Source organism: Larimichthys crocea, chromosome VI (assembly GCF_000972845.2).
Source record: "Larimichthys crocea isolate SSNF chromosome VI, L_crocea_2.0, whole genome shotgun sequence".
Taxonomy (NCBI): Eukaryota; Metazoa; Chordata; class Actinopteri; family Sciaenidae; genus Larimichthys; species Larimichthys crocea.
In genome coordinates this window covers 18375492-18400697 of record NC_040016.1, presented here as the reverse complement: position 1 = coordinate 18400697, position 25206 = coordinate 18375492, and the positions used below count along the sequence as shown (strand labels likewise).

At 41.1% G+C, this 25206-nt stretch overlaps 3 protein-coding genes across 4 annotated transcripts; 2 read left to right on the top strand and 1 right to left on the bottom strand.

The window, feature by feature from the left end:
- Positions 1–2147: 2147 nt before the first annotated feature.
- npepl1 (aminopeptidase like 1) lies at positions 2148–8446 on the top strand. The gene is made up of 12 exons (XM_010753438.3): positions 2148–2401; positions 3806–3991; positions 4192–4362; positions 4458–4547; positions 4647–4728; positions 4935–5077; positions 5604–5681; positions 5799–5899; positions 6038–6161; positions 6329–6505; positions 6652–6762; positions 7606–8446. The coding sequence occupies exons 1-12, from the start codon at positions 2252–2254 to the stop codon at positions 7765–7767; spliced, it is 1575 nt and encodes a 524-aa protein (XP_010751740.2). The 5' UTR covers positions 2148–2251; the 3' UTR covers positions 7768–8446.
- Positions 8447–10247: 1801 nt separating this feature from the next.
- Positions 10248–14696, top strand: ctsz (cathepsin Z). 2 transcript variants are annotated; one of them, XM_027279722.1, is made up of 6 exons: positions 10248–10503; positions 12178–12341; positions 12510–12689; positions 12776–12926; positions 13410–13680; positions 13727–13857. In XM_027279722.1, the coding sequence occupies exons 1-6, from the start codon at positions 10376–10378 to the stop codon at positions 13757–13759; spliced, it is 927 nt and encodes a 308-aa protein (XP_027135523.1). In that variant the 5' UTR covers positions 10248–10375; the 3' UTR covers positions 13760–13857. The 2 variants fall into 2 exon arrangements, with proteins under 2 accessions (XP_027135523.1, XP_019127300.1); XM_019271755.2 differs by lacking the exon at positions 13727–13857 and adding an exon at positions 13920–14696 and having other exon boundaries at positions 10251–10503; positions 13410–13572.
- A 420-nt stretch (positions 14697–15116) lies between these two features.
- Positions 15117–21143, bottom strand: nelfcd (negative elongation factor complex member C/D). Its single transcript, XM_027278770.1, has 15 exons — positions 20926–21143; positions 19330–19439; positions 18630–18739; positions 18375–18484; positions 18174–18281; positions 17933–18085; positions 17644–17774; positions 17311–17476; positions 17087–17221; positions 16817–16956; positions 16317–16431; positions 16138–16233; positions 15901–16041; positions 15598–15727; positions 15117–15452 (listed from the first exon to the last, which is right to left on the bottom strand). The coding sequence occupies exons 1-15, from the start codon at positions 20980–20982 to the stop codon at positions 15418–15420; spliced, it is 1737 nt and encodes a 578-aa protein (XP_027134571.1). The 5' UTR covers positions 20983–21143; the 3' UTR covers positions 15117–15417.
- Between the last annotated feature and the right edge of the window lie 4063 nt (positions 21144–25206).

Genomic DNA, 25206 nt, shown 5'->3' with positions numbered 1-25206 from the left:
TTTTTCATTTCTTTATATGCTCTACATATTATGGATTATTATATACTGTAGTTTAGTCTTTAATATTTAATATTTTTGAGCTCACTAGCTTCTGATATTTAATGTGGGACTTTATAAACAGACTTGATAAGTTTGAATAGGTGTAAATGTTGAGTTGTGTCTGCTATTTTATTGCCACACATTCAATATCTGACATTAACCCTAGAACACTAACCTCGGGTGATTTTCACCCACACAGTTCTTGTCATGTGATTTTCATTGTGTTGCTGCTGTCTGAGTTGCATGTTGGGTCCTTGGGTAGCTTCAGGCTGCTCACTCATTAATGGTATGTTTGTTTCCCTCCTCCCATCTATGGTTTTTTTCAGGAGGCATGCGTTTTGGTGATTTTCACCCGATGTTAGTGATAGTGAGAGCCATTTTTTGTCTAGCTACAATCTGATGCAGGAAGACTGTGCCTTCACCAGACAAGGCTGACACGTCCCAGGAATGGACCAAAGACCAAGTTCCCCACTTTTGTTAGGAAATTTCTCGTTAAGGATTACCTGATTTTTCAATAATTTTGCTGCCTTTTTAAAGGGTCCCCCATGATACCTTTTATTTATTTAATTTTATGTTATATTGTATATTGGGAAATTAAAGAAGATTACAACAATTTGGCATACAGTGTTGTACTTTTACATAAATTGATGAAAACTGTATTTTATCTGGGATATTATATCGTGTAAAATATACTGAACGTTAGTGATGGTGTTATTAATTTTAACATTAGTGTTCTAGGGTTAAGAAGTATTAGCAGGTATTTGTTTATATTCAGGGGCGCCACCAGGAATTTTGGGCCCCATGACAAAAAAATCTAATTAGGTCCCCTCTGCGCAGCTGTTGTCACCACATCTCTAGGACCTAACTATCCTATCAAAAGCTTTACATAACTCTAATCAAAGGCTTGCAACTGTTTTGTTCAATACTAGTACTAGCACAATATTTACTGCTGGTGATTTGTACATGCATGCAAGTCTGCATACAGTATGCAGTTCACTATTTGATGATTAAAGATTAAAAGCCACCATAAAAATGTGCTATAGTACAGAAGCCCTAAAGGGTTTTATCGAGATCTCAAATTAATTATCTCGTTATCACGAGAAAACAAATGGAATAAAATGTATGTGTGACCCTTTAGGGCTTCCGTATTAAAGGCCATTTTTATTTAACTTTTACTGCCCAAAACATGTAAAAATAAAGAGATAATTAATTTGATTATTATATTTGAAATATTTATACTCAATGATGATGGTTTAATAATTTTATATTGGTGTTTACCTATTTTTGGGCAGCCTTTAAATTGTCCTAAATCTCCGCCCGTTTGTATTTATACTAGGGCTGTCAATCGATTAAAAAAAATTAACTAACTAATTGCAAAAAATTCTGTAATTAATCACGATTAATGTATCAATAAATTAATTGCTTTTTTCTGAGACTGAAGCTTATAATAAATATTTATTTACGTAAAATGACCAAATTAATGTAGAATAAACACAGAGAAAGTATATTTAAATTCATTCATTTTATTGGCTTAAGGTGCACATATGCACAGTGCAAATAGAAAAAAAGCCAGAATGAGGAAACATACTGATGAGTGCCACACTCCTGTAGTGTAGACTGGGTGTTTTGCTTTGAGGTGATATGTTAAAGTTGTGTTACTTCTGTGGAATTTAAATTCGGCTTTGCAAACTGTGCAAATTGCCTTTTTTTTATCCAACGAGCCGTCGGGCAACTTTTTAAAATGTCACCCTAATAGACTCTCCTTTAGTTAGGATAGATCATAGACATATATACATAGACTCTCCTTTAGTTAGGATAGATGTTTGACCGCGCATGTGACCAAAGGTTATGGGTCAGCCGCTACCGGTAGTAAACAAAACCACGTTAATTGCGTTAATTGTTTTTAACGCGTTAATTTTTTTTTTTAATTAATCGCCAAAATTAACGCGTTGATTAACTTTTACTGCCGTTAATTAACGCGTTAATTTTGACAGCACTAATATAAACACTAGTCATCAGGCTCACTGGGCTTCCTGTAGTTCCCGGTCTTCGCCGGTAGATGTCGCCAAAGTTCGCACATCTCTATAAATCGCGGATAAAAGCAGTTTTGTCCTCCCGCGGCTCCCGTCGCCGGTCCGGGCTGCAGCAGTGATCCACATCAGTCCGTGTGTGTCCTCTCAGCTCTCCGTCTCCTGTAGCTTCAGGCACGAACATGGCCAACGTGGTGCTGGAGTTCAAGGCGTCCGCCGGAGACTCCGAGCCGCAGACCCGCCCTGTGCTGATTATCGGACAGCAGGCCAGCCTGCAGCAAGTGAGCTGGAGCGGCGTGAAGGGGAAGCTGCAGCCCGCCGTCAGCAAGGAGGTAACGGGCTAAACACGGCTAGCTGCTAACGCTGACTTCAATGTGACACGGAGCTTCATAACGAGCAGCTAGCTCCAATTACCCGCGTTAATTAGACTTTTAAGGTGACGTGTTGGCGGGAAAGTGAAGTAGTTGCTCTTCAATGTTGTGTTAAGTTGACAGCAACATTGCTGTAAGTTGTCAATGAACTGTCTGCTTATGGAGCGATGTTATCTTAGCTGAGGGTTAAAGTCTGCCAGTCTTTAAGGAGCTCAGTCCATCCATAGAGGACTTGGCTTGGTCCAAGTCCAGTATGGACCGAGGTGCCCTTGAGCAAGGCACCGACTGCAACCCCCCTCCAACTTCTCTGTGTGGCTGCACATCACTGCACCATCTCTCTCCACATTTGCATGTCTCTTTGTGTTTGTGTGTGCTTGTATTTCAGGGGTTAAAGTCTGTCAGTCTTTAAGGAGCTCAGTCCATCCATAGAGGACTTGGGAACTGGTTCAAGTCCAGTATGGACCGAGGTGCCCTTGAGCAAGGCACCGACTGCTCTGTGTGGCTGCACGTCACTCCAACATCTCTCTTGTATTTCAGGGGTTAAAAAGTCAAAATCTCTCTCCCAGATAATGACAGGATGTCAAGTTTTTAACATTTTACTTATCTTACTTATCTAACTTACCGTTTGGGAGCTGCTGTAACAAACACAATGTCCTTGCGGGGGATTAATAAAGTATTTCTGATTCTGATTCTGAGATGCATACTCCTATACTGGGAGGTGTCCTGCTCCAGTGGTACTGACCAGTTGGTTCAGTGGTCCGACCCAGACAGAGTTGCCCTCCAGCACAGATTGTGAGCGTTGTGTTCGAGAAGTGTAAAGTCCTCAGAGGTGGTTTTACAACAGAGATAAAAGTCTTGAGAGAGAGCGACTTCTGCCTGACAATGATTACCAGCAATACTTTCAGTCTGTGCCGTTGTTTCGATAGATAGATGGATTAAACATTCACTCAGAGTGATTTATGAATCATGGATGTGCTTCAGCGCTTCCAAACCTTTTACAACACTTACACACACACACACATACACACTCATGACACAGTAGTTTTACTCTGTAGCTCGCCTGGAAGTGATGTGAATCGATGTATCGAGGCTAAAGTCCTTACAGCTGCGACCTGGGTTTAATTCCATTCCTCTCTCTTTCTCCCCTGAATTTCCTGAACAGTAATATAAGAAATAGATAGATAGATAGATAGATAGATAGATAGATAGATAGATAGATAGATAGATATAATGTATTCAGTGACTTAAATAATTAATCAGTTGCCAGAATAGCTTCAGATTAACGTCCTGCAGATCGGTCTAGTTGTTCCTTGCTCTGTCGTCTCCGCAGCGAATGTCAAATGTTTTGTCTCTGTGTGTCCTCAGGTCTGGCAGGCGGCTCTCGGTGCTTTGAACCCGAACCCCACGGACAGCTGCCCTCTGTACCTCAATCATGCCGCGGTGGCCGCGCTCCCTTCACGGGTCAGCAGGCACAACAGCCCGTCTTCTGCCCACTTTCTGTCCCGCCTGGTCCGTTCCTGCCTGCCTGGAGGGAATAACCGCTGCATTGTTGTCAGTATCTCTGGGAATTTTTGCCTGTCACATACTTTTTTTTTTTTAATTTCCTTTGCCTCCTTCAGGGAGGTCAGAGAGCACTTTTAGCTACAGAACATATCTGCTCTTTCATCATTTTATGACTCCTTCTGGAGCTCCTCAAACTGGGTCATCCAGCGGAAGTGGCTAATATGAGTGTGTGTGTGTGTCGTCTCCAGATGGTGTGTGAGCGTTCGGATGTGTTCGCCTCCGGCTGTGCCATCGCCAGGGCCTTCCCCATCTTCTCCCGTCGCTCCGCCACCTCGCGCAGGGCTGAGAAGAAGCACGTCACTGTGGAGTTTGTGATCGTCGGGCAAGACAGCAATCCTCTGGATGTCGGTGAACTTGAGGTACCGCAATTACAATCTTAATTTTCCTTTTTTTAGCGTGCTGCTCAGAATCACTGCGGTCCAAGTTAACCGTTAAGACTTTTTCTTTTGTTCAGTGTCTCTCCAACGCTGCCGATGGCGTGCGGCTGGCAGCTCGCATCGTGGACACTCCGTGCAATGAGATGAACACCGATCACTTCTTAGATGTAAGTGACACTTTTTTTGGGAAATGTTGTCGTCGTTACTACGGGAACATGTTGAAATGTGATGCGGCCTCCTGTCACAGATATCCGTTTCTGTTTCAGGAAATCAAGGCTGTGGGAACTGAACTTGGAATCACCCCGGTGATCATTCGTGGAGAGGAACTGAAACAAAAAGGGTTTGGAGGTACCGTGTCCGTTCAGTTTTCCTGTTCACTCACAGTGTTATTCAGCAAATCACTGGAAAATATGTTCAAGCAATAAATCATTTACACTTATAGTGGTTTAAAAATGAATCATCTTTGCATTTGTCTTTGGAAAGCTAAACTCTTCTACTCCACAGCTCCATGTAGAGCATGTATAACTCTATAATTTTACCCTTTACCTTGTCAGGTATTTATGGAGTTGGCAAGGCGGCAGAGCATCCTCCTGCATTAGCAGTCTTGAGCCACACACCAGATGGTGCAACCCAAACCATCGCATGGGTGGGCAAGGGCATCGTGTACGACACTGGAGGACTCAGCATCAAGGGGAAGGTGCTCCTGTCTTGACTTTTCTAACATCACGCTCATGTTGCTGAGAAAAAAGACCACTGCAGTGATCATTGATTTTAAGGTTACATCTCAAACACCTGATGGGGCGATGCACCTCTCAGACTCAGACCCCTGATGATCTGTTAAGCTTTAAGCCTGTTCTCAGTAATCTGTTTGCTGCCGTTTACAAGCAGCAGTTCTGCTCAGTGCATGCTACCGGTGCAACGTGAGGTTGTCACAATGGCAGAATTTTTAATCTTTGGTACAGTGCAAGTGTATAAAAATTATAAGTCAGTTCCACTTTCATGGCAAAAAGAAGACACAAAAACAATAAAAAATAGCATAATCTTTGTTTAATCTGTGCAGACCTGGGATGTTTTATGTTTATTTGGTACTTTTGATTCTATTGAATGATTAATATGTATGATCGTATCATTTTGTGGTGTTGAAAAAAAGTACCAATATTACCAATGTAATCCCTGATGTCTCTCCAATGTTTGTAACATGTTTTTTTGTTTTTGTTTTTCAGACCACAATGCCGGGGATGAAGAGAGACTGTGGTGGAGCTGCTGCCATTCTGGGAGCTTTTAAAGCGACTGTCAAACAGGTGAGGTGACCTTTTTAATTTCATCCCGTCACAGCTGTCGTTTCAGCCTCCTCTGTGTGTGTCTCTCTCTCGTTATTTGTTTTTTTTTAATCTGACTCCCTCCTCTGTTTGCTTCAGGGCTTTAAGGATAATCTCCACGCAGTGTTTTGCCTCGCAGAGAATTCAGTTGGGCCCACGGCCACACGGCCTGATGACATCCACACTCTCTACTCTGGAAAGTGAGTGACTCTCTTTCAAATAATAATGTGTCAAATTACCTGATTTATCTGTGCTGTTACTTTACGATTCAACACAAACTGCATGTGATATTACAAACTTGAGTCATCAGGAGTGATCGTGTGTTTTTTATTCTGAAGGACGGTGGAGATCAACAACACTGATGCAGAGGGCAGGCTGGTGCTGGCTGATGGTGTAGTGTACGCCAGCAAAGACCTTTCAGCTGATATTATTCTGGACATGGCCACGCTGACGGGGGCACAGGTGGGTGATGGCCTCTTACAGAACTAGAGGATTTTCCACCTGCATCACAGATCAATAGATGTAGACTCAAAGGAAAAAACACTGGCTTAAGGTTAAATCATTTTCACAATGAATTTAGCAACAGGAATCGTCTTTGTGTCTAAAAAGCTTTTGTTTGTGTCGTCCAGGGGATCTCCACAGGGAAATACCACGCGGCTGTGATGACTAACAGCGAGCAGTGGGAGGTTGCATGTGTGCGCGCCGGTCGCAGCAGCGGAGATCTCGCTCATCCTCTGGTTTACTGCCCCGAGCTGCACTTCAGCGAGTTCACCTCTGCCATGGCTGACATGAAGAACTCCGTGGCTGTAAGTGACAAAACCACAAACTCACCAAAACTACGTTCACACGCGAGGGATGACAAAGGGCGTAGGAAACAATTTGAGAGTTTGAAGAACAAATAAATGCACTAAAAAGGCTTCACTGAGACATACATTTACTTTCTTTGCGACAGGATCGGGAGAACGCTCAGAGCTCCTGTGCCGGCCTCTTTATTGGCTCCCACCTGGGCTTTGATTGGCCCGGGGTGTGGGTCCATGTTGATATCGCCTCTCCTGTCCATGCTGTGAGTATCTTGGTGTGCTAACATGGGGGGTTCCCAACATTTTTGTAACTGAAGACCACCTATTCCAATAAACATGAACAGGATTTTAGCACATTCAGCACACTATTATGAATCCAAGTTGAATATTTAAGCTCACATGTCCTCACCACATGCTTTTGAGGTGTTTACTGGTGAAGCTTTGCAAGAACACTTTGTCTCCGAGGCCTGTGGTCTGTGGTTAAGAATTGCTTTTTTTTCTTTCTTTTTTTTAACAATGGAGCAGGTGATCAGCATGAGTTTAGTAAAAGTTTTATTGGGCACATGTTTTCTGCTGCCTGCAACTGGTTTGACAGGAAATGTCTGAAGTGGAAATGAACAGAACAGACTCATATAAACGCAACCTCTGCCATCGACGAGCCAAACTTCATCTTTTCACCACAAAGTCACGTTAATAAATTTCAAAATGGTACAAAGTGTGCTTTGTAACAACAATATAAGGGCTGGAAGAAGAGATCAGACTGGTTTCCATGTTGTACTTTCTGTGTCAGATAGAAATATAGAAACCCTGACTTTCTCTGTGGAGAAGCTGCTTCCTCATCTCATCATGAAACTCGCCACTGGTTTTAAAGGAAAGCGAGAGTAGCTGATCTTATTTATCATGACTGGAACTCTATCGCACCTTCTCACATAATTCCTTTTCACAGCTTTTCTGCAGGTTTTTAGACCAAACAGTCTTAAGTTTCACTCAGATTAACTCTGGATGTTAAAGATAACTTCAAGTGGAAGGAAAAAAAGGATAATTGTAGTGTAACTTTACAGTTATTGGAATCTGAGCCTTGTTTTTTTTGGTGCTTGTCTTTGTAGGGGGAGCGTGCCACAGGATTTGGCGTTGCTCTGCTAATGGCCCTGTTTGGTCAGGCATCGGATGACTCCATGCTGAACAAAGTGTCTCCTCTGGGTGCACCCACCAACATGTCTGACGGAGACCAGATGGAGCGCGACTGCAAGAGACGACGGCTGGTGTAGAGAACATGCATGATGGTTTACTCCTCCCAACTACTGTTGAAGCAAAAGAAGGAAAAAAAAAAAAATTCAATCATTTTAAACTGTGATTCAAACTTTGTGTGTTTGATTAAATTTGACTTCACTGAATTAAAAAAGAGAACAATCAGGAAAATCGGCGTGTTAAATATGATTGATGATGTAACAGGCCTTCATTTATCCTCATGACTTGTCACTTGCTGCACTGATCACCTCCATAGCTTCTCCAGTTGCTTTTTTTGATGAAGATTTTTGTTTTTTGTTTGGTCTTACCTCGTAAATCATAAGTCTTGTTTTCTTAATCAGCTGTACTGTGATACTATATGCAAAACAAGAAGTTCGCCATACGTGTTCACATTGTGGATACTGGATGAGGACTAGCAGAGCTAAACTTTTTTATTTCTAGTAACCGCTGCACTTTGTATTCACTCTGAGTTAAAAAGTTGGATTGTGTGATCTCCGAGGACTGGGTGCTTACTGCAGTGTTTTAACGGTTTTACAACAGTGTCACATGGGTCATTGACAAGTAATGCCACATATGCATTGTCAGCACAAAATACAACATACAGGATGTTAAGTATTAGACTCCAAACAGAAGTATGATGTGTTTCCACCCTTGTGACAATCATCTCCTCCCAATAAAGGCGGTGCCATCTTGACCTGATCTGTGTGTGCATGTGAAGTAAAATACAGAGTCCCGACTGTTGAAAGATGCAGTTACAAGCTCAGAGAAAAAAAAAAGCTATATAATAAGTGGATTTCAGATTTGTTTCTATGGTCAAGAATTAACTTGCACACTCACCAAAAGTCACAAGACTAGTCAACGATCTCTTGTTTTAATGCCAAAACAGCATCAAACTCCTCTTTGTGTTAAACAATACAGTATTTCTGACCGTGTGATGACGGTGATTCTAGTTTTAACAGCCAGTTAGAAACTCTTTATAATGGTTCATCATATATCGCAGTGATAAGAACAGCACTTCACTAACAAACTGGACTGAATAACTCTTAATGTGACACTGAGCGGTTAACAATGTTTATACTATATTTTGTGTCAGATAAGATAAACATGTCCAGTCTCACCTTTTATGTTTGTTTTGGTTACTTTGAATATGTTAGAAGGTTTTGGTGAGAAATGTTCAATATACCATAAAGTGCATTTATAGTATTTCAGGTACTTGTACTTTAATTGAGTATTCTACCTATTATACTTCTGCTCCACTGAAACTGAGATAAAAGAATATTGCACTTTTAACTCCACTGCATTTATCATCATTATTAGTTATTTTTACAAATTCAGATTTTTGCATAGCAAACATATGAAAATGTACAAATACAGCTGAAAAGATTAGTCAATTAATTGTTAAGTGATCAACAGAAAATACATTGGCAACTAACTTTACTTATCTGTTCAGACACTTTTCATGATGACATTTTCAGATGTGAGGATTTACTACTTACTGGATGAGAACTGGTGATGAGAGGAGAAACATCTTCATGGATCCAGTCCAGTTGGCCGAGGCGACTGAGAAGCTTCTTATTAGTTGAAGTTTTTAAAGAATAATTTTGATATCTGGGCTGTTTGTTGAACCAAACAAAGCATTGTGAAGGTGTTTAAAAACTAAACAAACAGAGCGCCACCTCAAACAACTCAACTATCAATACAAACCAGATTGTACGTGCATGAGTAACTTTATTATCAGTGCTGCCATATGTACAGGACATACAGAGAACTGAAATGGTGTTTCTCTCATATCCCTGCTGCAAACAGCAATATACATTATTTACTTTACTACTTTGTCTACTTCTATGATTTTGACTATCTGGGACCTCATACAGCATTGTGATATTATTTTATTTTGCTTTTCAGATGTAAACAAAGCTGAACTCATGCAATTGTTTTATTTATCTTATTATTTTTTATTTTTGTACTGTACAAGGGTTGAGGGTGGGAGTTGATGAGGGTATAAAAAAGACTTCTAAGAAAAATATGGCAAATCTAAAAGATATAAGGAGTATAAATATGGAAAATATAGAAGGACTCAGACGTATAAACAGTATAAACAGTGAGATGTATCAAAAATTAAAGATGTGTACAGTGTAAACAGTACAGGGAACAGTTGGTGTTTGTCATAATAGTACTTTAAGTACATTTCCATGATTGTACTTACTATACTATTATATTCACTTAAATAACATGTTCTGTGCATGAGTTTTACTTGTAGTAGAGTATGTTTACAGTGTAGTATTAGTACTTTTACTTCAGTAGTAGGATGTGAACGCTGAAGTAGAAACTTTTGCAGCAGTAAAAGAGGCATCAGGTGGATTGCATTGACATTTAAAGCTCATTTCTCAGCATGTTAATTACTTTTTGCACACTTTGCATGACTTATTGTTTCTTTCCGACTTCCTTGTTTAACATGTGACGTGCATGATGTGATTTTGAGGTCACATGACTGCAGCAGTACACACCGGTTTATCAGCTCTGCACACACACACACACACACACACACACACATAGAGCAGTGTGTTTTTCGGTGTTTTCCTCATTTCCTTACTTACTCGGCTGCACCGGAGCTCTGCCCGCTGGACGATGGCCCGTGTAACCGTGATTGTCGTCCTGTTTTCGGCCGTCCTGTCAGGAGTGTCCGCCGGAGTGTTTTTCCAGGAGAAGCAGCCGTGCTATGTCCGCTCCCAGAGGAGACACGACTTCGGACTGAAGTGAGTTTAAACACACATTTGTTTAAATTAAAGTAAGTTATATAAAAAAAACATAAACTATGTTTGTTGTTGTTGTTTGTTTGTTGTTGTTTACCGACCGTTAGAGGCTAGGTGGCTAACGTTAGCTCCAAACAGCCGTTAAGCAGTTAGATTTAAATTTATTTTAACGGTTTAATTTGAGGAAGAAAAAAAACTTTTAAATGTGACATAAATAAAAAATATTTAACTGGAGTAAAAAGGAAAAGTTAAAGCTGATCAAACGTGGAGTTTTGGTTTCATATTTTTTTAAATTTTTTTTAATGAGTATTTGAGTAAAATAGATAAAAATGTCACATCATCATCACATCACGAGGTTCAGCTGAATCATAAGACGAGGAAGTTAACAGACTGTAAACACCTACAGTGTAACTGAGCTACATGAAACTAACACACAGCCTCTCATATTAACTCAGCACAACTACACAGATGTGTGTAAATGTGTGTAATACGTGTATTTACTGAGTTTTGTTCATTTAACATACAAAAACAGCACAATAGATAGATAGATAGATTTCATAGATAGATAGATAGATAGATTGCATAGATTTCATAGATAGATAGATAGATAGATAGATAGATAGATAGATAGATTGCATAGATAGATAGATAGATAGATAGATTGCATAGATTGCATAGATAGATAGATAGGTAGATAGATAGATAGATTGCATAAATAGATAGATAGATTGCATAAATAGGTAGATTGCATAGATAGATAGATAGATAGATAGATAGATAGATAGATAGATAGATAGATTGCATAAATAGATAGATTGCATAAATAGATAGATTGCATAGATAGATAGATAGATAGATTGCATAGATTGCATAGATTGCATAAATAGGTAGATTGCATAGATAGATAGATGGATAGATAGATAGATAGATAGATTGCATAGATTGCATAAATAGGTAGATTGCATAGATAGATAGATAGATAGATAGATAGATCGATAGATCGATAGATTGCATAGAAAATAAAAAATGCAACTGTGTTAAGAAGTTAACCCGTGCTAAACATCTATGATCCGGCTAAATGTATTTAATACTTGGTGGACACATGTTGTTTGTTTATATATAATGTACAAAGAGTGAATGTGAAACATGTATAATACAGATCTATTATAGAGGAGAACCTCGTGCAGTCTTATCTCAAACATGCCAAACTCTACAAGCCAAGAAACTCAAACAAATGTTGAGTATTGTAGGAGATTGCTGGAAAGCCAAAGAATGAACAAGTAAATACATAAATAAATAGGAATTTGAAAGACTAGTACGAGTACCAGCTGCATAAACAAAACAAATCAAAGGATTGGAGGAAATAAGTCTTCAGTTTAAAAAGTATTTCAGGACGAGTCGCTGCACCTTTTTTGAGTTACAAACTGAGACAGAACGTAACGTCCCTCAACCGCTGAGCATGGGTGGGCACACCTGGCCGAAAGATAGACAGGTGAAGGATAATGTTTGACTGTTGTGAGCCGCATGTCGTCTGGGAAACCTGTTAGGTAAGATTTATTTATCTGAATTTCATGTGAAAAGCTCCATGAATACTTGTCCTCCCCCCCGCTGTGAGCGAGGTGTGTTATTGTGTTGCTGCTGGAGAACTAAAGCATGTAATGACCTGTCTGTTCACAGGACCGCCCCTCTTCCTCACGAGTATTTAAACATTTCCGACCTGCCCAAATCATGGGACTGGAGGAACATCAACGGCACCAACTATGTGAGCACGACCCGCAACCAGCACATTCCCCAGTACTGTGGCTCCTGCTGGGCCCATGGCAGCACCAGCGCCATGGCAGGTATGACTCAGTCATTGTGGATTGGGGGGGGTCACATGACTGATCAGACACCTTCTATTAAAGAGTGATACTTTCACTTCCTCTTCTCGCAGATGTGACAGGAAATGATTGTCGAGACTTTCATTTCTTCATGAAAAGCTGTGTCCTGTGTTTTTGTTATCTCGCCAGACCGCATCAACATCATGCGGAAAGGAGCGTGGCCATCTGCCTACCTCTCTGTCCAGCACGTGATCGACTGCGGTGACGCCGGCAGTTGCCATGGAGGCGATCACAGCGGCGTTTGGGAGTACGCAAGCAAACACGGGATCCCGGATGAGACCTGCAATAACTACCAGGCTAAAGATCAGAGTAAGTGTCACAAAGTGATGGTTACAATCACCTTAAGTGTATGTCTGAGTCTGAGCTTGTTGCATGTTTGTTGTCCCTCTCCAAAGAGTGCAAACCCTTCAACGAATGTGGCACCTGCACCACCTTTGGAGTGTGCAACATTGTGAAGAACTACACCCTGTGGAAAGTGGGAGATTTTGGATCAGTCAGCGGGAGGGAGAAGATGATGGCAGAGATTTACGCTAGAGGACCAATCAGGTTTGCGTTTAATTTATTTAGGACACATGAACTGACCCAAAGACACTGCAAAGAAATCCATCTGAGATCCACAACATGCATGTTCAAAAACAGCTGCGCCTATTATATTTGCTTTTTCAAAAGGTGTACACGGTTGTGACAGATCTCAGGTCAAGTTTAAACGTCTTTCACAAGCATGCAGCTCCACAAAGGAGCCCACATAAAGACAAGGAATGGAAAGAATTCAGCTGACCACAGCGTTTAGACTGACAAAGACATTTCTCTCTCATTCTGTATGAGAGTGAAGCAAGAGTACATACATCCTCCACCTCTTTCTCAGTGCTGGAAAATAGTTTGAAGTGTACGGTGTGTGCCGTAAACAGGCGTCAACATTCAGCTCAGTCCCTCCAAGGCACGCCGTTACCTATTGTATTGTATGATTTCAATATTTGTTTCACCTCTACCCAGAGGAAGTTAGTAATCTGTGGTGTTTGCTTCCTCCAGCTGTGGCATTATGGCTACAGACAAACTGGACGCCTACACTGGCGGTCTCTACTCGGAGTATCAGGATTCTCCCTACATCAACCACATCGTGTCGGTGGCAGGGTGGGGAGTGGAGAACGGAGTTGAATACTGGGTTGTACGCAATTCCTGGGGAGAGCCATGGGTAAGTCCTTATCAACAGGAGTGGTCTGTGATCAGAAATATCTGGAAGTCCCTTCATAGTTCACCTGGTAAAGTGGAAATTCCTGATTCTGTTTGGTGCACACGAATACATGAGAAGATCAGATAAAATGGCACAGACCACAGCACCGAATGTGCACCAGTTCACCTCCTGGGCACGGCTAAGGTGAACCAGCTGCAGACCTGTGTGTGTGCATGTTTGTATTCCAGGTTCATGTGTGTAAACTGCATAATGTGACATTCGATCATCTATCTAAATGAGAAGCAGGGACTGTTTGACATCTACAAGGATTTAATTAAATGATCAAAACGATTCGCTCCTCTCTTCAGGGCGAGAAGGGCTGGCTCAGGATCGTGACCAGCGCCTACAAGGGAGGAAGCGGCAGCACATACAACCTGGCTTTGGAGGAGGACTGCATGTACGGAGTCCCAATTGTCCCCAAGACCTACCTGTAGAGGAGACACTCTGACATGTCTTCCTGTCTCAGGTGGTGGGGGGAAAGTTTTTATATGCAAAATCTTGAAAAAAAAGGGAATAAGTTTTAATTTTTTCTTTTTATGAAATTTTCGCTATTATTATTTTGTTTTACACTTTTAATCAGGGGGTCAGATTTCAGTGCCAAGGTAAGCTGGATGTCAGACCTGTTTGAATCAATGCAGATGATCTGATTTTTACCACAGTGAGGTCTGCAGGCTGCTGGTTAACAGTCTGAGTCTTATAAACCGAGTGGTTAGGAGTACAGCTAATCTCTGCTATAGCTCAATTCAAGCACTGCATGCCTGGATAGCCATTAAAAAGATGCAAGAATCTTCAGTTTACACAGAGAGGACACAGATAGCTTTTCATAGTTTGGATTTTTCAATGCATACCGACTCAGCCAAAGAACACGATGTTAATAATTTGTCCTGCACTGCTCCGACACTGAATGTTTTCAGTGTGTGGTGTTAAAGTATTGATATTGCACTACACCCTGATGTGGATACTTTGAGTGTGCCTTACACAAACTTGCAGTCAAGTAAAGATTTATGTGATTTTGTTTTACACGCTGAACTATAATTGCAACTTTTGTTTCGAAATTTGCCAATAAACACAACACTTCAATTTGTTCTGAGTGTCAGTCAGTCTGTCTGTATATGGGACTCCTTTTTAAAGTCGTTCCTTTGGTGACATGATGCGTCTTCATCGGCTCATAGTTAATGTGGAGTCATCAAATTATAAGAGCCACAGTTTCTCTGACAGTCTAAGGTTCATCGAACTGCAGATCTGTACACTCCGCATGGTTTCAGATCACTTTTTCAGACACAGAAGTTATTTTAAATTGTATGCGTGTAACGTGTGACGTGAGAAGTTGTGAGCCATAATGGAGAACTAGTTTTACTGCTGCTTCTGTACCGGCAGTGTTTATTAACTGACACGAGTTTGATAATCATGTCTGAATGCAGGACAGACACTTTATTTAGTGACATTAATGATAAAAAAATGTGACATTTTAATTTTGAAAAAACAATTCAAGACAACTACAACTACATATTTAGGTTTTTATTTTAAAACAGCTCAAACCAACATAAAATATAGAAAATCAAATTTACAGGTGGAAAAAAAAACAACATTTAGCTGCATCTTCAGAGGCTCCTCCTTCGATCAGTCTGTGGTATTACCGCACTCTTCTATTAGCTCACTCGCCTCGATAGAAACTAATCATTCACTTGGTCAAACTGAACAGTCCGTCTCCAAGCTATGTGCTTCAACATCAAGCAGAGATTATCACGGAGACAACAGATCCTCTGTCTCGTCTTTCCGGTACAATCTCCATGAACATTTTCAGTGTCAGTTTATCATGATGAAGTTTGACTTGCAGTGAGCTGAAAAACAGAGATAATGACACGTCAGTGCTTCAAGAAGATGATTAGAGTGTTACAAATGTAAAAATGACTTTTGAACAGCTCTTATTTGTTGTGTGTGAAAGCCCCGACTTCATCAGGATGCTGCAAACTGTTACACTCTCACCAATGAACTCCGCGACAGGGTCGTGTTCTCCCTCCGTGCGAATCGTTCCCGCGATGCTGTCGTTCTCCAGGATGGGCAGGAAGAGCTGAACAAAGTCTGACGTGTAGGGAGGCGCAATCACATCGAGCACCTATAGAGAGAAATGCAGGAGTTGAATTAGTTTTGGTCTAAAGTTTGTTTCAAAGCACAAGTTATACATTTTCTGATGGCATTAAAAAGCTTTATGTTATGTTAGGAGTCAAACAGGCCTGTCATTAAACCTGCAGTAACAGATATTTAACTGAGATCAGAAGCAGCTATTACCTCGGTGACAAAATATCTAATAAGGGAGATGTCCGTGTTGAGTTTCTCCAGACACTTGCGAATGTAACCGACTACGGGTAGGACGTAGCCACGGCTCAGCAGATGAACCATTCGGTCCAGAAGAGTCTTCTTCAGCTCCATCTGAGAGAAGGGGGTGGGGGAAATATATAATAAATAAATTAAAAGTACAACTTTTCAGGTGAAAACAGAAATAAGAAGCATCAGAGTAACTCAAACCTGCTCCATGACGTCCAGCTGAGAGTGCTCCGTCTCAAAAAGCTTGATGAGCAGCTGGAGGACCTGCGGGTGCAGCAGCTGGTGACACGTACAGATCTGTTGTGGAGGAAGTATTCATGAGTTTAGCGCCGTCTTAAAGAAAATTTAAATTAAAAGTGTCATCCGTCATCGTAACGTACCTCGTCCAGGAGAGCTAAATGTACCGGAGTGTGGTCGGTCTGCAGCTGGAAATACCGCGGCTCAGACACGGTCCAGTCCACCCATTTCAAAACGCCCATAGCGACGACTGGAAACCTGAACACAAACGCACAAGCAGAAAGTCAACAGAGAGCTGGTCACTGAAACTGAAACTCCAATTAATCACAATATAAAGTTGTTTAGGTAATCTTTAACGGAACAGTGTGTAGGAGTTTGTAGCAACAGTGTAGATGCTGATTGCGACCAACTTGTTTCACTCTCTACTTCCTAGCGTGAAGAGAAACTATGGTAGCTGTGAACACATGAAAGGCCCCGTCTAGAGTCTGTCCATGTTTCTACAGCAGCTCAGAATGCCTCAATAGGCCACCGCAGTTTCTCCTTTACTCTAGGAAGGATTGCAATCAATGACTACACTGCTAGATGCAACTAAATCCTGAAAATGATAAATTGCAGGTGTATGGGAGCTTGACTGTTTACTCACCGGATGCACTGGTACAAAGTCCCGAGTTCAGCCACCAGCTCTGTGGCTCCTTTGTTCTCGTTGCAGCACAGGTTGTGTACGGTCTCTATGGCCTTGGAAGTCGACTTCAGCTCGTCTTTATTGATGTTGACTCGTTTGTTCTAGGGTCGAACAGAAAGAAAAGTTGTTGACGTGTTGAGGACAGTTTAATACTTAAACAGCTGTTGCGGTGAAAGGAAAACAATGTGGGACTTGTCTGAAACAAGTCCAGTCACACAGATGTATCTTTACCTTTTTCCATGTTTCAACCACGCTGGCAGCGTAGGCCAAGATGTGGATGTATTTGTGTTTATGGTCTTGGTTGATCTTTGATCCAGGTTTAAACAGCGACTGCATGAACAGGTCCAGAAAGGCCGGCACTCTGATCTAAAGACGTGACAGATAAAATACTCCAGTTAACAGCACCTTCGATAAGAAGCAGATATACCCCATGTCAAAGACGCCCCTGCCCTCACCAGCTCAACGGGAGGCGGGTCCATGCTGCTGAACATCTTGAACAGGACCGTGATGTCTGCAGGATTCAGGGCTCCTTTGGACAACATGGCACCGAGCGCCTGGCAGGCTCGAGGGTAAGCTGCTGCCGTGCCGAGCGCGAGTGTTATCTGACTGGCATCGTGGCCTCTGTGATTAAGAACCACAACCGCAGGATTACCTCACAGGCATTTCTGAACACACAACGCAACCACTGTAGTTCCTTTTATTGACACTTCTCAGCAGTTCATATCATAACAAAAGAAATGTTGCAAGATCTGAGTTACTGCTGGGAAAGTGGTCATGGTGAAATTCACCTCGCATGTGCCGACTTCTGCACCTCCTGGCCGATCCTACGTACGGCCGAACCGCCCTGTTCCTCCTGAGCGAGGATGGACATCATCGCCTGGGCAAAAAGGTAGGTGTGTTCGCCGTGACACACCATCTTCTACAGGAGAGAGGAGGGAGCAACTCAGCAAAAAAACAGAGGAACAGAAAACTGCCACATGCACTCGAGCTTTTAAAATCTGATTCCTCCATGTAACACTAGAGGGAGGTGGCGCACCACCGTAGTTTGAGAACAGGAGGTTCAACTGATCAACTCACGGCAAACTCTGGCAGGTTCTTCTCCAGGTTTTCTTCTCCTCCGTCCAGCAGCGTAGCCAACGACGTTCTCAAGACCCGGGAGAAAACCTCCAGCTGCTGACACGCTGTAGATACGCTGGTGATCTCACCCTGATAGCCTGCGTCTGAGATGAGCTATGAACATGCAGAAATACGGGTGATGTAACCGACACATACAGAGTAGTCTATACAATCTGGACTCCTGCCACTCCCACTACGGTACCTTCACGGTGAAGTTGAGCATCAGGCAGTCTGGGTGAGCCTCCGCCAGCTTATAGAAAAGATCTCTCCACGTAGTGTGTGCGATCATCTGTTCGAGCCAAGCAGGAGTCTGAAAATACGACATGAGAGCTTCACTTATAGGCGACCCCGAGAACTAAGTCTTCTGCATGAGATGTTCAGCCGACTGTTCGGCAGATCTCACCTCTCCCTCAACGGTGAAAATTGAATCTGCCTTCTGGGGGTCAAAGTGCTTTATCAGGAGACTCTTGAGGTGGTTTTCTACTCGCTCTTGGACCTGAGCAGGCTCAACACCTGCAGGCAAATTAAAGAACATTACAGATTAATGGAAAAGGTCGTCAGGTAACAGTCAGAGGAGGATAAAGGGTTATTTTTGGGGCACTGCAATGACGACATCAAGCTGTGAACACATCACAGGGTTTCGCTGGCTGCTACCCACCCATCTGGATGAGCCACTCTGCCAGCAGATTAACCGTCTGAGCCACGGCGGAGTAGTTTTCAGACAGAAGCTGGATGACGTGTTCTGGAGAGCCGCCGGCTTGGAAATACCTGCGAGGAAAAAAAAATAATGCAGTCCTTGTGATTCACGTGTCCAAACAGTAGTCATCGTGTACAGTTTTCACTTTGTCATCTTGGTCTCATTTAGAAGTGTTGCACAGTAAAAACAGGGTGGAGTTATTGAGTCAGTCAAAATATTAACCCCTGGATTAATAATCTCAAAGAAACCTTGACAATCATCATTTCTTGGCAGAATTAACCTTATTAAGACGACAAAAATATGCATTATATTTATCGACGTCGTTTGTGATTCTAAATTCAAGTGACATTAAAATCATTAGTAACAATACAGCTGCCAAAAGAACAACTAAGATTACTAAATGTAGAATATTATGCACGGTCCATACAGGCCAGAATTATTTCTTCATGGGTGAGTGGACATTGGAAATTGGGCAAACTGAATAAAATGCCAAACATACATACAACAAATGTACTTCAGACCTGAAGACAAAAGAAATAATTCAAACGTATTTATCCGCCTAACGTTCTAACAAGGTTGGTTGCCAAGTTCTCCACTTTGGCCATACTAGAGTCTAATAAAACACTTCACATCATGTTTGCATGAGGGAACACGCTCTTACGTTTTCAGGGTGTTGAAGATGGCCGGCTCCATGATGTAATCCCTGCTGGAGAATTTCTGCAGACAGTCTTCTTGGATTTTCCCATCGTTCTCCCCTTCGACGTAATCCTCCTGAAAGATACGTGCAGGAAAAGGTTTGTGTCGCCAACATTACTGAGCGCAACAGAGCATTTCCGTGGCACATTAAAGTTAAGGATGAAAGCTCATCTAACTGAATGCAGACTCTCACAATTCAAGTCTGCACTTAAAACCCTCCTGTTTAAAATCGCTTTTTCCATCTGATTCAATTGCATTGTCCTATTTTAACCTGTTTTTAATGTTGTATTCCTGTAATTTGATACTTTTATGGTTCTTTCTGTTATTTGCCGTCTACTTTTATTTATTGTACGGTGTCCTTGGGTGACAGAAAGGCGCCTATGAAATAAAATGTATTATTATTATTATTATTATAATGCATGTCTATGTGACGACTTACAGCCACAGCCAACCAATTTGTGAGTTTCTTACACCTCTATAGTGTTTTATATAGTTTTGGATCACTCTTCTTTCCAATGCTCCGTCTTGAACCATTTTTTTTGGGGGTGCTTTTTAAAGTATGACTTCTGGTGGAGCCTCTAGTTGAAGCTATTTCTTCTTTGCTTTGAAGGCAGCAGCTGCTGACACAGAAACATCACAAACAGATTAGACTAAAATAGAGCTTTTTCTTTTTTGGTAAAGCACGTCATTCTTCTGTTTTAGCTGATAATTTGGGGTTGCTCTGCTGCTTCAGGCACTGGCACCCGGCGTCAAGAAGACAATGACCCAAAGAATACTTGAAATAACCAAAAAATGGTTGAAGACAAAGAAGTGAGGGAGCTCAGATCTAACTCTAACTAACTAAAGAGAGAAGGAGTGGTTCAAAACTTTAACACAGGAGGCGTGAGAAGAAACTTTGATCTGTGCTGCCAAACATCAAGTTCAGGGTGTCCGGTCCATTTTTTTAAAGGAGAAGAAGAAGAAGAAGAAATACTTTTTATTAATTATTTTTTCACTCAGTCTCACGTGCATTTTAACCTGAAACACACACACACACACACACACACACACACACACACACACACACACACAAACAAACACACGAACACACACACACACACACACACGCACACACGAACACACAAACACACACGAACACACACACACACGCACACACACACGAACACACACACACACACACACAAACACACACACACACGAACACACAAACACACACAAACACACACGAACACACACAAACACACACAAACACACACGAACACACACAAACACACACACACGTGCATGTTTGTGCAGTGATGGGAGTTGCAGCCTTCAGTTGTTTAGCCTGTAGCTGCTAACGGAGCTGCTGCAAAACAACAACAACAACAACAACAACAACAACAACAACATGAACACTGCAGCTGTGCGTGGACACATCTGTCTCTGCATGTCTCTGTCTCTGCATGTCTCTGTCTCTGCGTGTCTCTGTCTCTGTCTCTGTCTCTGCAGAAACTGTTATCCCGTTAAACGTGGAGCAGGTTTGTGCAGCAGCGGCTAAGCTAACAGCAACAAGTCTCACCAAGTTTCCGTCCGGGCCCTCCCAGTCTCCGCCGCCGCTGTAATATTCCTCGTCCATGGTGACGGGACGAGCAGTACCGGTGGAAGTAGCTTCAGTAAAAGCCGACCGAGACGTTTTAAATCCCCGGTGCTGTGAGTTTGTTTCACCGCTGCTGACTCTGAGCTTGTGCAGCTAGCAGCAGCAGCAGCGGGCTAACAACAAGAGGCGGAAAACGGAGAGACGTCACCACTGAGTGATGGGAAGTTCGGCTCTTTTTGAAGAGCCGGTTCTTTCGGCTCCCAAACGGCTCCTCACATTTTATTAATTGGTTTTATTAATTAATTATTATTATTATTTTATATTTTTAAATGTTATTATATTTTATTTTATTTTTTGACATTGTAAAGCACTTTGGTCAGTGCATGCGGTGTAAAAATGTGCTATATAAATAAAACGTACTAACTATTTAATTAATTTATCACCCAAAATAATGCAATAATGTAATAAATAATGTCTCGTCTCTCACCTGTCGTGTGTGTGTCACCCCTGCCGTGGATGCTGCTATACATCTTGACCAATTACGTGCAGCTTTCACACAAAAAAAAGTGGAGAAAAAAACTGCAAGTTTTTTTTTCCTCCACTTTTTTAATTGAAAGCCGAACTTGATTGGTCAAGATGTGTGAGAACAGGCATGGCATAAGGGAGAGTGTCAGAGGGAGGAAACAGTGAGGCACCGAAGTGAAAAAACAAAACAAAAACGGCTCCCTAAATCGGCACCCAACGAGGAGCCGGATCCTGTCGTTCATTTCAAAGAGCCGGCTCTTAGAACCAGATCGTTCACGGCCGACACATCACTAGTGGTGACTAGACTTTTTTGTGTGAAAGCTGCACGTAATTGGTCAAGATGTATAGCAGCATCCACGGCAGGGGTGACACACACACACACACACACAGCGGTCGCGGAGGACAAACACGACAGGAGGGAGACAAGACATTATTTATTACATTATTGCATTATTTTGGGTGATAAATTAATTAAATAGTTAGTACGTTTTATTTATATCGCACATTTTTACACCGCATGCACTGACCAAAGTGCTTTACAATGATTACAATAATTCATTAATAAAACCAATTAATAAAATGTGAGGAGCCGTTTGGGAGCCAAAAGAACCGGCTCTCCAAAAAGAGCCGAAATTCCCATCACTAGTCACCACGCACGACAGGCCACGCCCCCTGCCTGCGTGCCCTGAGCGCGGGCTGCCAGCAGTGATGGGAAGTGCAGCTCTTTTCAAAGATTCGGTTCTTTTGGCTCGGCTCCCTTCGAAGAGCCGTCTCTCAAATGGCTCTTCATTTAGTGTTTAGCCTTCTATATTAGCCTAATTTAGCAGTTATGAATAATTTGTGTGCTATAAAGCAAAGTGTTGTCTCTGCTCTGACGGATATTTTCATTTTTACAAATTCTGCACTCACTTGCAGTCTCCAAAATCATTGAAATGCAGCCAGATGATGCTTCTTTTTTTTTTAGTTATCACTTTTTCTTAGCAGCTTAAGATTTGGCTCTTCCCGACGGAAGTCGGTTCTTGTCCTTCACTTTGAAGAATCGGCTCTTAGAGCCGGCTCGTTCGCGAACGACACATCACTGGCTGCCAGGCACAGCTCGTTTTATTAGTTTAGACCAGGGTTGTTGTTTTTTTATATTAAAAAAACTTTATTTAAACAAACAATATTACATGAACAATGGCAAACTTAAACATTTTAAAGTAAAGTCACACCTTTATGAGAAACCAAACAAAAAATGATTGCTGTGGTGTATCAGATATCAAACATATAACAGATATAAAGAGGCATGAGAGGAACATCAAATGAATAAATAGTTAAAATCAATAGAAGTGAAATCATATAAACAAGTAAATCCATACTAAGTACAAGGGGTTTAGGATAGGTTAAGTTCTTCTATAAGTGTGTACAGTTTATTTGCACGAGGATTATTTATTTGTTTCAGATATTTTTGTAACAAAGGAATTTCATTCTTAAGAGCAAGCCATGAGGAGAGGGGGGGATTTGGCATATCGACACTTGTGTATATAATATTTTGTAATAATGATCAGATTATTCACTAAAAACTCATTTCTTTTGTCTTTGAGGATTACTCCTGTTCGAATATTTTGAGAGAGGACCGGAAGTCCATGTCTCTGGAGCTGGACGAGATCAGGTCGTGGAGAGATTTCCACAAATTTTGGACAATCTCACATTCATAAAACAGATGGTCTGTCATTTCCAAATTTGTTTTTTGCAAATAAAACAGTTTTCTACCACAAATTTAAATCTTCCTTTCATAAATTCATTATAGGGATACATGTTGTTTATAGTTTTAAAATGAACTTCTTTACACTTTTGGTGGAAATCTTAAGTATTTAGTTTGAAAAGTTGATATTTCAGATTAGTTATAATCTCTAAGAGTGAGGGAGCTTTTTGTTCTACCTGGGTATGAGGTGTTTACAGACCAGTCTTCAACCTGTCTCCGCCGAAGGACCAGTTGGACCAGAGACAAACAGACATGGACCCCCACATGTAATTCATTTTTAAAAAATGTTTCACACTTATTCGACTTTTATTCAACCTCATTAACCTATTTATACACTGGCTTATTAGCCTTTATGTGTTTATGATTGCAAGCTGTGCAATTAAGTCCTTTAACTCCAAATAGTTGAACTTATTAGATTCAACTTTATTGTCAAGTACAAGTCTGTGTAAGTGCAGAGTTAGTCACAGGATGATACACTTTCATTCACAATTAGGTTTACTACAGTTTGAGCTGTCACACTCTGCATCAGCTAAATATGAAACCAATTTAGCCCGGTGTTCTTTTCCCTTTTCCTTCTGTAGTCTGAGGGCTTTACAATCTGTACAGGGAGTATATGTTATTTATTAGATTTTTCCATTGGTTTAAGGTGGAAGGTTCTCTAAGAAGCCAGCATATCCCTTGATATATTCCCCAAATCCTTTTTGTGGCAACTTGCACGTGAGTCCAGAAGGGTTGTAAGACGGGGCAGGACCATAAACTGTGAGTATGGTCTGCCAATAATTGTACACATCGTCTCCAGCATTGGTTCTGATGTCCAGTTTGATTCATTTTATATATATAATAAAATTTGAATTGAGTCTTGTGATAAAGTGCAACGTCAAATGACTTGACAACTTTTTATTGGAATTATTAAACTAAAAACGCCATAAGTTTGGACTGGGTGGACAAAATAATACAATATATTATATTATATTATATTATATTATATTATATTATATTATATTATTCAATAGCAACACAAACTACAACCTCTGAAATTACCCTACAGTTGAATCAACAACTCTGTAAAAGTGTTAATAAAATAATATTATAATCTCAATAGTTTAAGTTAGGTGTACATAATAAACTGAACACTCCTGAAAAACCTTGCAGTGAGGCCAAGGTTTAACAAAGGTTACTCAACTTGCTCAAGATATCCTTTCAGTCATAAAGCTAGCTATGCCATAAAAATCAGATCTCAGGTTATAATGGAAAGAACAACCTCCTTAATTCACAATTTGACAGCGGCAGCAGGTGTCGTGCTGTCTCAGGATGTGAGATTACACTGTTTTGTCGTGTATTTGCATACATTGCTGAGTGTGAGAGCAAACATGAGTCTATTTGTGCATCCACAGCTGTGCCAACAAAAAAACACAATGCAAGCAGAAATATGCACTAAATTAGGATTAATGATTTCTACTAGATTTTATTATGGCATTATTAATCCATGCTGTATAAAGCTTTTTGTATATAGTTATTTTCAGTAGGCTGCATTATATTTCATAATGAAATGCTCCACTGAGAGGTAAGAGGTTGTGGAAAATGCACAAAATTTGCATGTCATCACTCCCCACAGACGTATAGACTCTGTATTGTTTCCTGCTGATGTTTTGAGTTCCTGAAATAGACCATCTGTGTGGAACAGTCCTCCTTTTTACAGATATATTCACAACCACACTGAGGCACATTTGTTACACCACACACCAAACTGCTTTTAGCTGTTTATTATTTGTAAAAAGGCAATCTGCAATCTTTATCAACCTCTATTGGCGACCAGCAGGAACTACATGAAGATATTAATGAATCAAGAGGAAATATTCACACACATAAATTAAGTCTAACTGACTCATACAGCCCAGAACACCATTGGTACTCATTAAAAGAGCATCGGTGATGTCAGTGAGGTGTCTGTGCAGAGCTCACAGTACGGCCCAACATTACTCTGCTGCCATCTG